This window comes from Pagrus major, chromosome 13, assembly GCF_040436345.1.
Source record: "Pagrus major chromosome 13, Pma_NU_1.0".
Classification (NCBI taxonomy): domain Eukaryota; kingdom Metazoa; phylum Chordata; class Actinopteri; order Spariformes; family Sparidae; genus Pagrus; species Pagrus major.
In genome coordinates this window covers 17,183,797-17,199,656 of record NC_133227.1, presented here as the reverse complement: position 1 = coordinate 17,199,656, position 15,860 = coordinate 17,183,797, and the positions used below count along the sequence as shown (strand labels likewise).

The following is a 15,860-nucleotide window of genomic DNA, read 5'->3' as shown; positions in this document are numbered from 1 at the left end:
ACCTAGCTTGACCCTTTAAGGCAGGGGTTCTCAAAGTTTTGATAGCTGAGGGCCAATTTAGGAACCCAACATTGGACTGAGGGCCGCCGAAGGAAAAAAAATGGAAAAAACAGAAAAAAATCCCATTTGTAATCATTTTAATGACCAGGTTGCATCTCTACAGTTTACATTTATTGGTCTGCATCCAATAATGTGCAATAAACACATTTTAATTAATAAATGAGGCTAAACCTGGCAAAACTTGAGAAACATTGTAATGCACACAAAATCCCTGGGGTTTTCTGCCCTCTACAGTCAAATTTGGGATATAACAGTCCTGTGTGCAGTCCATTTCAGAATATATGTCAAAACTTATTTAAAATAAACAGTCGGTCTCAGTGTGCCTTGCTTCCTGTCTTATCAGCATGGACCTTATTCAGAAGCAATTCCAGCTACCAAAGCACCTCAGGAAAACCTGCAGAGACAGACAGACAGACAGACACACACACACACACACACACACACACACACACACACACGGAGAGAGAGAGAGAGGGAGGGGCAGAAAGAGAGAGAGAGAGACTTTTAAAATACAAGCTTACCAAACAAGTCATCATCATCATCATCATTAATATTTATCATTGCCTGTCATCAATAAGCTTGTCATTAAGTCACATGAAATATTTGTTACTAGGTTAACATACCTTTTTTTATTGGCATGGGATTTGTGGTGCTGTTTTCGGTTGGCCACGATTCCTCTGATGTCCGGCTCCATCTCCGTCGTTGCGATACGCAGGACAGCATGTAGATGGCCATCTGTCAGCCTGGATCTCAGCTTGGATTTGTTGATGGCCATGGTGGAGACTGCATTTCTGCAGGCTCTTCCTCAGGGACACATGAGAAAGGATTTTGGAAGAGGTTGAATGACTTCTCGTGGTCCCTGAAGTCGGAGAAGCGGTGGTCGAATTCAAGTTTTTTTATGAGGTTTTGGTTCTTGTCTGAACGCAGGTGACGTAAAACGTGGCACCCATCTGTGTCTGTGTCATCTACGAGCGCCTTGCAGATAGGAAAATGGGTTAGATCTCCCTGTTTGAGCTGTCCCTGCAGAAGTTTTCACTGGAAAGCTTTGACGTATTCAGGTCAACAAGGAGCGCTAGGTCACAGAGCCATTTAGTGTCACTTAACTGTGTCACATCTTGTCCTTTTGACTCCATGAACTCTCTTATTTCTTTCCTCAGGTTAAAAAAACGCTTCAGTGTGGCATCTCTGCTCAGCCACCTGACGGCAGTGAAGTATATGACGTCACCAAAATCTGCCTCTGATTGCTCCAAAAAAGTCTTGAATTGGCGGTGATTCAGACCTCTGGACTTCAGGAAATTAACTGTCTTCACAACAATTTCCATGACATGCTTCATTTCAAGTGTTTGAGCAGTGAGGGCTGCTTGGTGTATTATGCAGTGATATTTGATTAGTTTCTCACCTCCGTTGTTGGCCTCTTTCTCAGAGAGCAGCGACACGGCACCTGTCTTTCTCCCGACCATTGCCGGTGCTCCATCTGTTGTGACACCGACCATAGACGGCAGCTTCACATTGTATGCATCGAGACTTCGACACACAGCATCACAAATGTCAACTCCCCTTGTTCTGTCTTTGATACTCTCCAAGCTTAGCAGCTCCTCGCCTATTTCAAAGTCCTCCGTGACTGTTCGGATGAAAATCAGCAATTGCGCTGTATCGGAAATGTCCGTGCTTTCATCCAGTGCGATGGAAAAGGCTCCCTTTCCCAGGCCCTCCACACATTGTCCCAGTTGCTCTTTGAGATCGGTGGCCAGATCTTCGATTCGACGTGTCACTGTGTCATTCAACAAACTTATGTCATACAATGTCGGCCACTTTCAAAATGCAGTCTCGCACAAATTCTCCATCACTGAACGGCTTGCTCCGCCTGGCTATTTCTTGAGCTACCACGTAGCTAGCCTGTGTTACAGCTTCACCAGATTTGGCCAGATTTGTGAAAACTGACTGCTGTGCAGTGCAGCCTCTTTTAAGTTGTTCAAGCTTACTGGTGCGCTCCTCACCGGTGAATTTGTCGTAGGTTTTATGATTGGTATCATAATGTTATGTTGAAGTCCTTGAGCATTGCATTAACCTGCTTGCAGATCAGGCACATGACTTTAACCGACCCGTGAGGTACGACAAAGTAAGCGTTTGTCCACTTATCTTGAAACCGCCTTTTCTCCTCACCGACACGTTTTTTTCTCGAGGGGCCTGGCTCCGGCTCCCGCTCCGACTCCATCTTCACAGCTGCGGTCACGGTCTCTTCCCCGAGGCAGAGTGAGGCGGGAGACGGAGTCAGCATCCCAGTGGTGAAAAAAAACATTGCACCGTGGACCTCTGGGAGTGAGGTCAAGTGAGGTCTAAACCACACCTGTAATTACCGCTTATCCCTATAGATGCCGCTAAAGACCACGAAACGGAGATTCATCCTTTCAAAGCAATGTACAGTTGGAGTAAAACTAACAACTGTAATTCATTGCGGGCCACCAGAAATGTTTCTGCGGGCCACCATTGGCCCGCGGGCCGCACTTTGAGAACCTATGCTTTAAGGAAAGGGTGTGAGTGTCTCTGGTTGAGCAGTGGTAAATTCAGTTTTACAACTTATGAAGCCCTCTGCAGATGAGTGCGATAGAGGAACCAGCCTACCATGTCTGTCAAGCATCCAAAGTGATGTCTTTATTCTTAAGAAAATAAAGTTCCTTTGTCCAGATAGAGGTAATCGGAGACTGGATGGAGGGACGAAGCCTCCTGGTACAAGGGGTCACAGGGTCAGTTAAGCAATAAAAGATGTTTACCTCCCAGAGAAACAAAGCCTCAATTAATAGTTCAGACGAGAGGCATGTGTCCCTACAAGAGTGAGTTTCATCAGCTGAGAATTAAAAACAATTCAGAGACACATGGTTTGCAGGCTGAGCAGGGGCTGGGGTGGGGGCACCATCACAATAAAACTGCATGTACATCTAGGTAAACCTATGTATGAGTTTGGTAACTACTACTAGAAACTGAAACAAGTCCAGTTGCCTACAATATAGATCTTAGAATTACTGCTAGAAACCACATTTACTCTGATTTAAGACAAGACAAAGATTTTTAAGAGTACAAAGTATTGAGTATTTTCTAAGTTCCAACTGGTACAGTAACATCTTATCTGCATAAGAAACACAAACAGGTCCACATGTGAACTTGTCTGTACACAAGATTGCAAAAGAAAACCAATGGAAACACTGTGTTCTTCTTGGTATCAGGTGTTTTTACTCAAACTATTGTTAGAGAGGGGTTTATTGATAAAAGGACAGGTTGCCCATCCTTCCTGCTGCATCCAAACCACCCTTTCATTGTCAGTGCAGTGCTTTATCTCCTGCTGCCATCTTTTGATTAGTCGTGTTAGAAGGAACTTGAATGAAGCTCTTACCTGTGCCCTGATAACCCCCTCCAAAATAGCAGCAACACAATGATGTCCAGTGTGCCCTGCATACAGACAACTTCACACTTCCTTCCTTCATCTTGACAATGGCTGAATGGAGCTGTCAACACCAAAAGCAGAGTGTTTAAGGTTTTGTTAGCTGAACACCTGAGCAATTATTTTTTTCCTCTTATTTACTTTTCATATTTTTTCACATTTCCAATATGTATTAATGAGCATTCCAGTGTTTTATTAAATTTGAAAGGTCTGTCTCTATATAAGGTAGGCTGTGACATCTTAGACTTGACAGTTGGCTTCCAAACAAACTTTTTAATCCAAGTAGCCACCAGATCTATAAATGTAAAACATTTTCACTGTAAATGTTGTAAATGGCACGTTTGCTGAGAATTGTGAGATGCAGGCACAAAACAAACTAGAATGACTTGTTTTGAGAAAAGTAAGTAAAGGTGGGAAATGGTGTCCCAAGAGGGGAACCTTCAGTGATCAGTTTGATGCTTAAAGAAAGGGGGGCAAAAACCCACAATGAGTCTTCTTCATTATTTTCATAATAGCTTGCTTATTCCATCCTGTTTTGGCACTGACACTTTGATATGAGGGAGGTTTTGTCATTGTACACTGCCAGCATCTGTGTTTTTTTTTTAATAACACATCTGGCATACTTCTACTTGTATTGCCCGGTTTATTTGAGCATTAAATCTGCCAATCAGCCTGTTGATGGTTTCGGACACACAATTCACTTCTCACTGCCTGTAGCGCTAACATTGTGTGGTCTGGGTTACTGTTAATACTGCTATTAGCTGTCATTTCTCAGTGGAATTCCATATGTCCTGTTAGCTAGCTAAAGCCGACAGATTTATATGATAATGAACACATAAGGCATGAAGTGCTACACACAAATTCACCTCTCAAGAGTCATTTTTTAGAGGTGTATGAGTTACTCTTTTTTGAAATGATGAAAACGTCTGTATATAAACTATCATGACACTGTGGCAATGTGATTTCAATGCCCGGCTGTAGCATCCTGGATTGTAAAAGAGAAAACTTCTTTATTGTTTCAGCCATCTGTACGGACTAAAGCACTGTTGCCTCATAGGAAGAAGGTCCTGGGTTTGAAACCTGACAGGGCCTTTCTGTGTGGTGCTTGCATTTTTTCAGTTTAGGTTAATTGGTCAGTCTAAATTGCCTGTAGGTGTGAATGTGAGTGTGAATGGTTTTTGTCTCTACTCTGTGATGAACTAGTGGCTTGTCAGGGTGTACCCCGCCGTTCGGCCGATGTCAGCTGAGAGGCAGCTCCAGCCCTCTGTCCCCTGACCCTGTAAAGGATATGCTGTTATTGACAATGAATGAATGTACTGACTTCTCCTGTGCAGGGTCACATTTAATTTTGCCGATTGTGTGTTTAAAATTACAACTGTAATAATGAATAGAAAATGACAATTCTTTTTTTTTTAAAACAGTTTCCTTTGGCACTTAACCCTTTATTTCTCTACATTTTACAGGATTATGCAGTAGATAATGTATGCACAAGAATACAGCTGAGCCATAAATTACAGAATGTAATGTACTTCTATTTTTAGTAGACCTGGTAGCTGATGTATCACCAGGCTCAAGCTTAGTCTTCTTAACATTTGAATGCATGTCTTTACGTTGCTGCCTTAAGGCATCATCAAAAATAGCTGTGACCACTGGAGTGCTCCAGTTGGTTTGCAACTCAGCTCATGTGAGCCTCTGACTTAAAAATGATACAACCATGTCGACTACTGTAGTGCTGCTGTAATAATCCTCTTATTTGGTTAAAATAGGAAATGCCAGTATGGCTGTTACTCCATTGTCTTTTCTAATAGAGAAATAGTAGAGACATTTGATTTGATACAAATTGTGTCTTGCTGTAGTTACTAAAATCTAAAAACAACTCAGTTTTATTCGTGTGTGTAAGCGTGTCATGGGATGACTGTTTCTCTGTGTTTGCATGTGTTTCAGTTTGTGCTCACCCTGACCACATCTGTCCTGCATGTACTGACATCTGTTGTGATAGTACACAATAATACAGCCACCTACAGCGCTGTATCTGCTTTTACCTCTGAATGAGCTTCTCAGCCTCCTGCTGGTTGTATGCTTGGGATCTCTGACATGATTGATTTTCTTATGGACTTAACTTTCAGTGACTCCTGTTGGTTTTGCTTGTAGTGGTTACATATGATCCTGTTGCTCTCTCCAGAACAGGCCACCAGCAGTACAGGGGTCACCCCACAACGGCCAGTCCCCACCCTGCATGAACCCTGCCTTGATGAACGCTCCCTGGGTGAGAGAGGGGAGGAGGGGGATCGTCATGATAAGTGACAAATTAATTTTAATTAGTTTTTTCATGACTCATGGTTAGAAGTTAAAAGGAGACTTCATCATGTTAAAGCATCGTAAAGCTCAGTCACTCCATCTTGTGTTCACTGGGTCACAACACACTTAAGAGCCATTGTCATGACCATCTTTTTTATTGCTATATCTATATTGTCCATTTTTTAAAACATGTTTTATGTTAACTCTTTACTTGTTAATCAGACCAAACCAAATCAAACCATTAATGAACCAAATCATGAATTTATCAAATTATCAGTCAAGTATCCAAAGATGTGACTTCTCGTTTAGATTGATCTCCGTTCTCCACTCCAAAGGTAACACATGACAACAACAGGGTCTAATTGAAAATATGTATTAACTGATTAAATACTAACCCACTAACTGAAATACTGAATTGGGATGCGAAATTTAGACCTTGAATTATTATCAACATATTGTTATTATTCTTGTTATTATTGTTGTTGTTGATGGTTGTTGTTATTATTATCATTGACATCAGCCCAGTCATGAGCAGTTATAGAAGATAGTTCATGCCTACTTTGAGCTACAAAGGCCGTTGCAGAAGATGAGCTTGGTTGGAATCAACAGTCCACAGACTCTGGATGGTGTTTTCCCTGGTGACTCCCTAACACACTGTTTATGCCGGGGGTCAGTGCCTTACAGAACGTTGTGTGCCTAATGCGTGTTTTCTTTAGCTTGCATTAGGTGTCTTGTCTCTTGTAACTTCAAACAAAGATGATTTTTATTTTTGATGATCACTGATGCTCCTGTCCCGTGTGAAACCGAGTGAAACCTGATTTATTAATTTAATCCAGACCATCATCATATTTACAGAACCTAACCCTGTAGTTTATTTCCTAAATCTAAAATGCCATTGATTTACAAAAAATTCATGTAAAATTCCTCTAGTGTGCAACATACCAAGCCATGTCAAGCCATCTAAGTCAACACAGTAAAATATATACCTATGAAATAAAATCATTGAATGTAATATATCAGTTTGTGAGAAGCATGAAAAATCAGCTCATTTCTCAGCTTATTGTTTTATGTGTTTTCAATCATTATTTAGATTTTCACATTTAAAAAGTTTCAAGGAAAATAAAATAATCCTTCTTGGGAAAATCTGCTGTCAAAATATCTTAAGAGTGTGTTGCTCAAAGGCAGTAATTAGCAGGATCTGTAACACTACCATCTGTGACACTGTTTTTCATGCAGGACCAAATAAAGCGAACATTAAAAACAAAGATATGAATATGAATTTAATATAATAGAGGTACATAGTTCATGAAAATTAATTGTTATTTGCCTTTTCTCTTGTCATTTCTGGGGACAGTAACATAATCCCCATACTTACTTTTCTTTGGATCACATCACTTTTCTTTGACTATGTATTTCTTTCTTTCAGTGTCCCCACCTTTACCTTTGTCTCTATTTCTGCACTCAGCAGTACCAGTACCAAGAGGATGACTCGCCAAACCTTGACCAGGGATTCCCGCAGCTCACCAATGAGGTGCGAGCCCCTGAGCTCGTGCACGTGTCCGAGAAGAACCTGTCTGAGATTGAGAATGTCCACGGCTACGTCTCCCATTCCCACATCTCTCCTCTCAAGGTTAGCACGCCAACCGATCCCCCATCATTCCAAGTATGCTTCTACACCTGGTGTAGAAAGCATGACTCTCTAACCTTCATCTCAAATCAGCTGCATGAACAACTGCCAACATGGCCTCTTTCTCCTTCTTGCTCCATGACCGCAGACTACTCAGTGTTTTTTTATTGCTCATTTTATATTCACTCATACTACTTTGGTGTTTTTTTAGGCCAATAAAATTGAATTACTAAAAGACTAGGATAAATTATAGCACACATATAGTTAACATTGTCCATTTTGCATAAATGGGTGTGTAGGAAGTAGATCATTGTTGAATTCAGGCCAGATTATACTTTTTTAATGCTTCTATTAGATCTGAATTATGCCAGTGTTTTCGCCTTCATTTTTTTTTTTTTTTTACTGTACCTTTCTTTTGATATGCTTTCCTGAGCCATATAAGCAAGAATTGGTGGTATTAATATGGTTGTCAGTTTGTAGGTTTTGTTTTTGTGTATCTGTAGAACAGGAAATTGTGAAATAGTGTCTTCACATCCCTTCTTCACTGTGCCTTTACCATTCTTTGCACACATTTTCCCTTTGCATCATCTTGATTCATAAAGTGCTAGTTTGTTTGTCCAAGCCTCTAACATCTCAGTGGCTCTCTCTGCCCACAAAAGAGCATGCCTCCATCTGGAGTCCAAAGTTGGAGAAAAAAGACATTCAAGCTGTGTTGAAAGGTCTTAGGTACATTATACAATCTATATTGTTGATCTCGGTCAATAATACAGTAAAAGCAGTTCAGCTTGCAGATGGAGTTTGTTGAGCAGTGGTTTTGTTTCTACTCAGGTTTGAGCCAGCAGAGGGCAGTGTTGGAAATTAGGGGAAGTGTTATTGTGTCAGCAGTTTATTCCAGGCACTGTTTGAACTGCTTGGCAAACCTAGTTTCAGTGAATGGAGAATGACTTTCCTTCATATTTCATATGCTTTGGTTTACAGATGCACAGGCAGAACATTGAGCAGCACTTGGAAAATGATTTCTAACTGAGATTTATAGTTCTTATATTTATAATTGTCAAAATGTAATGACTTGATGTTAAATTGATAAATGCAAGGATTTTGGATCTAGCCTTTTTTTTTTCGAGTTCTACAAATGTTTTTTATGTGAAATTTCGACTTGCCGTCTCTTGACCAAGGAGGCTTTTTAAAAAGTCAAGCCAGAATATATTTAGGAATGCCATAAATAGCTTTGCCATGACAGTGAGAAATAGGCATTCACTTGTTTTATTGGAGTAGAAATTTCAACCTTAACTAGAATCATACTCTTCAGTATTGGGAATTACAGTATGTGAAGACATCTCTTCTCTGGCCTAATTAACTTTAAAGCCTGTGGTTTACATTGTAATATATATATATATGTATATATATATGTATACATATTATATATTATTGCATAAATGATTGACTTCCCTCTGCTGTCAATTGGCTCGAAATGGTTATAAGATGTGATCATAATTAAAACAAATGTGTATTGAATTATGGGGTAACACTTTATAATAACTATCCTTGATAAATGGTAAATTTATAGTGATTAAACTTTAATTAACACTTATTTCACTGTTAATAAACAGTGAAATGCTTTATAAAACATGTATTAAGCAATTGTTTATCATAAAGTTGCAACTGATGTTTATAATACTTAAATAAAATGGTTAATAAATACTATGTAGTTCATCTATACACGTTGATGTTTAAAAGATTATAAACCCATTATAAACCTTTACAAATGCTTATTAAATTGTTAATAAAGCATCTATTGTTCTGTTAACAGTGAAATAACTATTTACTTTATTTAACTATAAATTTATAATTTATTGGTGATTGTTATTCAGAATGAATCCATGGCTGCTGCATAACAGCAGAAACTCAATATGATTAGATGTGATTTAACACAGTACTTATCCATCAGTATTGTTGTTAGATGATGATGTTAATGCTTTTGCCCTTGCATATATAAGCAAATCCCATAGTCCTCCATCCAGTTTTGACATGTAAGAAATGATTCACCGTCGCCATTAACTGTCAGGAGCTCCAAGAATCCTGTGTTGTGTCATTAAAGTGAAACTCTCGCTTTTTTTGTGAATGTGTTTGAGTCAAACCTTCATGTAAAAGCATAATTACGACGAAAAAGCCACTTTTAAGATTCACCGTAGTTTCGTTTCCGGGTGAAACTCATTTTCAATGGGTTTTTTTAAAATCGCTATTTTTAAAACACTAAGAAGACTCGACACAACATGACACTTTGCTCGTAGCACCACCAGGGTCTCTACACATGAACACGAGCATTGAGAACATCGTTTGTGTACACAAAGTTTGCTAAAAAGAAGGTTTTTGAACAACTCATGTTAGCAGTAGCTTGATCCGATCGTCGCCGTACTGCCAGTCTAGAAGAGTCGATCCCCGATCCCCGGTGTAATATGGCGCTTTTTCCTCCATGTTACGCCGCACTCGGGGATCGACACATCTCGACTGGCAGGACGACTGCTAACGTGAGTTGTTCAGAAACCTTCTTTTTAGTAAACTCTGTGTACACAAACAATGTTCTCAATGCTCGTGTTCATGTGTAGAGACCCTGGTGATGCTACGAGCAAAGTTTCATGTCATGTCGAGTCTTCTTAGTGTTTTAAAAATAGCGATTTCTATGCTACCGTAAAGCTGCCCCGAGCACGCCATTGAAAATGAGTTTCACCCAGAAACGAAACTACGGTGAATCTTAAAAGTGGCTTTTTCGTCGCAATTATGCTTTTACATGAAGGTTTTACTCAAACATATTCACAAAAAAAGCCTAGGTTGCATTTTGGCGAGAGTTTCACTTTAAGTAATACTTGTAGGAGCTGTGATGTAATCCAGCAGACTGTATGACAATAGGTCAGATGCCATTGACAGTGTCAATGGCATCTGACCTATTGTCATACATTGTAAAATGTAGGTAACAAACCGGGAGAGGCATGCCAAATGTCTCACTGATGGTCTTCATTGTAATGACTCAAAGTTAATGAGGTCATTGTTGATATAAATGTAACACCGAAAAGTGATACAGCCCAAACAACCTTAAACTAACCTTTGGGTTTGGCAACTATTAAGTTGCACTGTCATTTCTAAAAGAAAATTACCAGTTGGGGACTGATATTCAGCACCTTAATGGCAGTGGATTATCACAGGAGTGATATTTTCCAGTATGGGTGCAGTATTGTGAGTGTTGACAGTTGACATTCAGCCATTGTTGGTCTGTTTATTAACAAGCTGAGAACACAAAACTGTGTTTTCCTGTACTTATTTCTGCTTTAAAAACAGTTTTTTTCTTATTAGTGCAGTAGTGATCATTAGTGAATTTCACTTTGCACATGTCAGTCAATCTGTGATGGGAAAATTTCCCACTGGGTAAGAGGCTCTTCCTCATTGACAGAAATAATGCAGGAAGCCAGAGTCATCCTCATTCAATCTTTACCCCTTTGTACATTTCTCCCCTCTTCCACCTTCAACATGTGGCAGGGTAACCATTACTAATGCTTTTTATCCTGATGCATCAGGCTCCCTTCTTTCTCTCTCCCTACCCAAGTATTCTGGCTAGTGATCTTGTCTTTCGTTTCTTACCTGCAGCCTGCACTGGTTACCCGTTTTGATCTTGCATACCCAGGTGTGACCACAGCAAACTACATGGCAAGTTTTATTTAATTTTATTTTTATTTGACCTCTGGGGAAACTCAATCCCCTGTATTTTATTGTATTATTTTTTTTTAGTATTACCTTAAACTCCTCCCTTATTTCTGGGTCCTTCTATCCAGAAGATTGATGTCCCATCGGTGCTGCATGGACTTTGTTCTGTTGTTGCCCTTCTATACATTGCCTTAAGAAGCAGTCTTTCCATTACTTGTGGGTCGCTGCCCTTCTCTTGTCTTACCCATAATTTGTTAAAATAATTCCATGCGTCTTTGTGACCCATTTGCCTGCCAGCAAATCCCATGTGCTTGCTGTGGTGTTACTGTGGTTATCTGGTGTGAAGCCTGTCTCTGTTATCAATCATGTATTATTTGTTGAAGAGCTTACTGTACCCAGGTCATGTGTTTAGGATCCCCATACCTGATTTAACCTGCACTTAACAGAATAATGAAACATATGCAATAATATTCAAAGGCCAAGTTACTTTTAAGACACAATTACAGCATGCTCAACGGTGTACTGTCTTTATCACTTCTGGTGGTATTTTTTGAATTGATTATGCATTATTATTCAGAATCAGAATCAGAATTCCTTTATTTGTCCCGCAAATGGGGAAATTTCTTTGTCACAGCAGCCAAAGGACAGTAATTACAATAAACAATAAATAGAATTGACTCGTATATACATAATATTTACAATATGAACATTGTAGTAATATTTACAATATGAACAGTGTAATTATAAACAGTATTTTTATTTACAAATTATAAATATGAGGTATTAAAAATTGTCCAGTTAGTGCAAACCAAAATGTATATGGGATATGTGTAGAGTTTTTATGGCATAGTGCACATGTGAGGTCCACTGGGAGCAGTGCTGGTTGTACAGTCTAACAGCAGCAGGAAGGAAGGACCTGTGATACCTCTCCTTCACACACTTGGGGTGTATCAGTCTGTCGCTGAAGGAGCTGACCAGTGCGGTGATAGTGACCTGCAGGGGGTGGGACTCCTTCACCAGCAGCAATGACAGCTTATCCATCATCCTGCTCTCTCCCACCACCTGCACTGGGTCAAGCGGGCATCCCAGGATGGAGCTGGCCTTCTTGATAAGTTTGTCAAGTCTCCTCCTACCTGCTGCCGAGATGCTGCTGCTCCAGCAGACTACACCATAGAAAATGACTGGTGCCACCATAGAGTCATAGAAAGTTGTCAGGAGTGACCCCTGCACTCCAAAGGACCTGAGCTTCCTCAGCAGATGGAGTCTGTTCAATTAACAGTTTGGGTGTAAATTGCTGGGGTGGATGGGGGGATTCATGCTTTGCGGGGCCGAGGTGAAGTCTGAACAAGTGAGTCTTGAGTCTTTTGCGGAAGATGGCGAGTGATTCTGGTCATTCTGATTCTGATATTGGTCAGAAGTTCGTTCCACCACTGGGGCGCCAGAGCAGAGAAGAGTTGCGGCTTCGCTGAGCGGCCTTTGTTTGCTCTTAGCGATGGCGGTACCAGCTGGCCAGCTGATGTAGTAGAGCGAAGTGCTCACGCTGGGGCATGTGGTCTGACCAGTGTTTGGAGGTAGCTGGGTGGAGTTCTGTTGACGGCCTTGAAGGACAGCACCATCGTCTTGAATCTGATGTGGGCCGCAACAGGAAGCCAGTGGAGGTCACGGAGGACGGGGGTCACATGGGAGAATTTGGGTAGATTGAAAACGAGGCACACTGCAACGTTCTGGATACATTGCAACGGTTTAGTCACAGAGGCTGGGAATCCAGCCAAGAGCAAGTTGCAGTAGTCCAGGCGGGAGATGACCAGCGTTTGGACCAGGATATGCATTGCGTCCTTTGTGAGGAAAGACCGGATCCTATGGATGTTGTAGAGGGCAAATCTGCAGGATCGGGCCACCGCGGTGATGTTGGGGGTCCAGGATTGTCTGTTGTCGAGGATTACGCCCTGGTTCCTCGCAGTCAATGAAGGCGATACTGTGACATCCTCGACAGTGACTGACAGGTCCATGTGAGGGCAGTCTTTCCCCGGGATGAAGAGGAGTTCAGTTTTACTAAGGTTGAGCTTGAGATGATGCGCAGTTGTCCAAGCGGAGATGTCTGCCAGACATTCTGAGATGCGCGTTGCAACGTGGGTACTGGAGGATGGGGGAAAAGAGAGGAACAGTTGGGTGTCGTCAGCATAACAGTGGTAAGAAAATCCATGTGATGTGATTGCAGAGCCTAGTGATCTAGTGTATAGTTAAAACAGAAGTAGTCCTAGTACTGAGCCTTGAGGGATACCAGTTTCCAGAAAGCAGGGTTTAGACAAGGAGTCATTCCATGTGACCTGAAAAGTGCGATTTGTCAGGTATTATGTGAACCAGGTTAGAGCAGAGTCAGTGATGCCAAGTTTGGCCAGAGTGGAGAGGAGTATTTGGTGGTTGATAAGTCGAGGAGAATGACTGATGAGTGGGACGAGGCTCTGGTGGCACGGAGTGATTCAGTCACTGTCAGGAGGGCCGTCTCAGTGGAGTGAGCAGTCCTGAAGTCTGACTGATTAGGGTCAAAGAGGTCGTTTTGTGAAAGGTAGGAGGACAATTGGTTGTAGACAGCGCGTTCCAGGGTTTTCGAGAGGAATGAAAGAAGAGATACAGGTCTGTAGTTGCGGATGTCAGCTGAGTCTAGCTGAGATGATCGTGCTGGTCGGGAGGTGAGGGGACAGAGAGTGTTTAAAGAGGAGGAGAGGGAGGATAACAGAGTGGAGGAGGCTTTCCTCGGTGGACAGTAGAGATAATTGTTCTGTGGATGGTAGCGAGGAAAGAACAGTTGAGGAGAGAGTGGAGGGAGAGAGGGATTTCAGGTTGTGGCAGGTGGTGACTGTGCGAGGTGTAGGGGCGAGGAAAGTGGTGAACTTCAAGGGGAGAGAGAAAGCGACAAAGTGGTGGTCGGACACAGTGAGCAGGGTAACAGAGAGTGCCGAGGTACTACAGGACCTTGTGAAGACAAGGTCAAGTTGGTTCCCGGCCCGGTGGTTGGGTGGAGAGGGGGGGAATGTGAGGTCAAAAGTGGAGAAGAAGTTGATGAATTCAGATGAGTGCAGCTTCTCTGGGGGGATGTTGAAGTCACCCAGGACAACGAGTGGTGTGCCATCGTCAGGGGAGCAGCTTAGGAGGACGTCCATCTCATCAAAGAAGTCGCAGAGAGGACCGGGAGGGCAATAGATCACCACAATGTTGAGCTTGAAAGGAAGGGTGACAGAGACAGCGTGGAATTCAAATGCAGATCTGAGTAGGTGGTCGAGGGTAAGGACCTGGTAGGACCATGTGGGTGAGATAAGGAGTCCACTTCCTCCTCCACGACCTGTTTGTCTCGGGGAGTGTGAGAATGAGTAGTCAGTTGAGAGGGCAGCTGGAGTGGCAGTATTTTCTGGAGTGATCCAGGTCTCCGTAAGGGCCAGGAAGTGGAGAGTCTGCAGGGAGGCATAGGCTGAAATGGTGTCCACCTTCTTGACTGCAGACTGGCAGTTCCATAGCCCCCCTAGTACTTCAAGTTCAGTACCGGTGGAGAATGTAGGGTAACAGAGATTGGCTGGGTTACAGCCTTGAGCAATGGGTCTCCGGTGAAATCTTCTCCAGTTTGATGTCCTGACTGGGATTGGGTGGGACTCATGGCTGCAATCTGTGGTGGACAGTGGGTTACTTGGACTTCCTTGATGGACTCCCACAGAGAGACTCCCTAAGTCTTCATTCTGCTGTCCTGATGCTGCAGCTGATGCTGTAGCGACTATGTTCTAGATTTACCTCATGCAGGCTTAGCTCTGCCCTGCAATCAAGCCTATTCACCACACCTGACTTGGCCGAAACTCACTGATAGCTACTCAGCTTCAACAGTTTCACAAGAATTTACACAAAAAGTAACTAGACAAGATAACATATTTCAACTAACTCTCCTCACAGAATGCCTAAACACTGGATCTACAATTTCTCCTTACTCACCAGCAGTAGTTCACAGCTTCCTTCACCTGGACAAAATGTAACTAAACTCTCAAAGAGTTTTTCAAATTGACGTTCAGTTAAGTGTGTGATATAAGGTGTGTGGTTACCACAGGCTGAACATATTTACACATTTTGTTCTACCACATAAAATCCATCATTAAATGTCCCACAGTTCAATTATAAAGCTCTTCCGTGTGTTAAAATGGTTAGCAGTTGCTAACAAGTGTCTAAATGAGACTACAGAGATTGTCAGGGACATTAAACGTCATCACAGCGAACACGTAGACTAGTTACAAACTATTCTAACTCTGACTTTACAACTTGTACATTGATCAGTTTATAGAAAACCTGTATAGTAATTGTGTAGTAAGATGCTTAGTGGTGGTGACGTTGAAGTCATGTGACCGTGATGTCGTCTGTTTATAGCCTAACATTAGCTTTTTACTGCTACACATTTAATTTACGCTTCAAAAATCAGAAAGTGGTGTTCATCTGTGAAGATTATCTTGATGAACATAACCTGGAAGTGTCATAAACTTGTGTTTGCCATTGGGATTATTTTTGGCAATATTCCAAAATCCAGTGGAAAAATCCCATTGGTTTTTTGGTGAAGGAACTAGGACGATGCTAACTTTCAGGTTGTACTACAAAAAAACGTCATTGGTATAGCTCTCTATGGACCACAGTTCTCACAAGACCAGCCACGCTCCACCTGTAAAACTATTAACTCACACAGAAGTAATGTCTGCTCTTCTCACGGTCTGATAC

The 15,860-nt window shown here is 41.7% G+C and overlaps 1 protein-coding gene across 1 annotated transcript in view; it reads left to right on the top strand.

The window, feature by feature from the left end:
- The window catches only part of dlg2 (discs, large homolog 2 (Drosophila)), a 188,610-nt gene that overhangs the window by 20,317 nt on the left and 152,433 nt on the right, over positions 1-15,860 (top strand). The window contains exon 2 of the mRNA XM_073479714.1: positions 7,263-7,424. Within this exon, the coding sequence (XP_073335815.1) occupies positions 7,263-7,424 (162 nt within the window). The remainder of the gene's footprint in view (positions 1-7,262; positions 7,425-15,860) is intronic.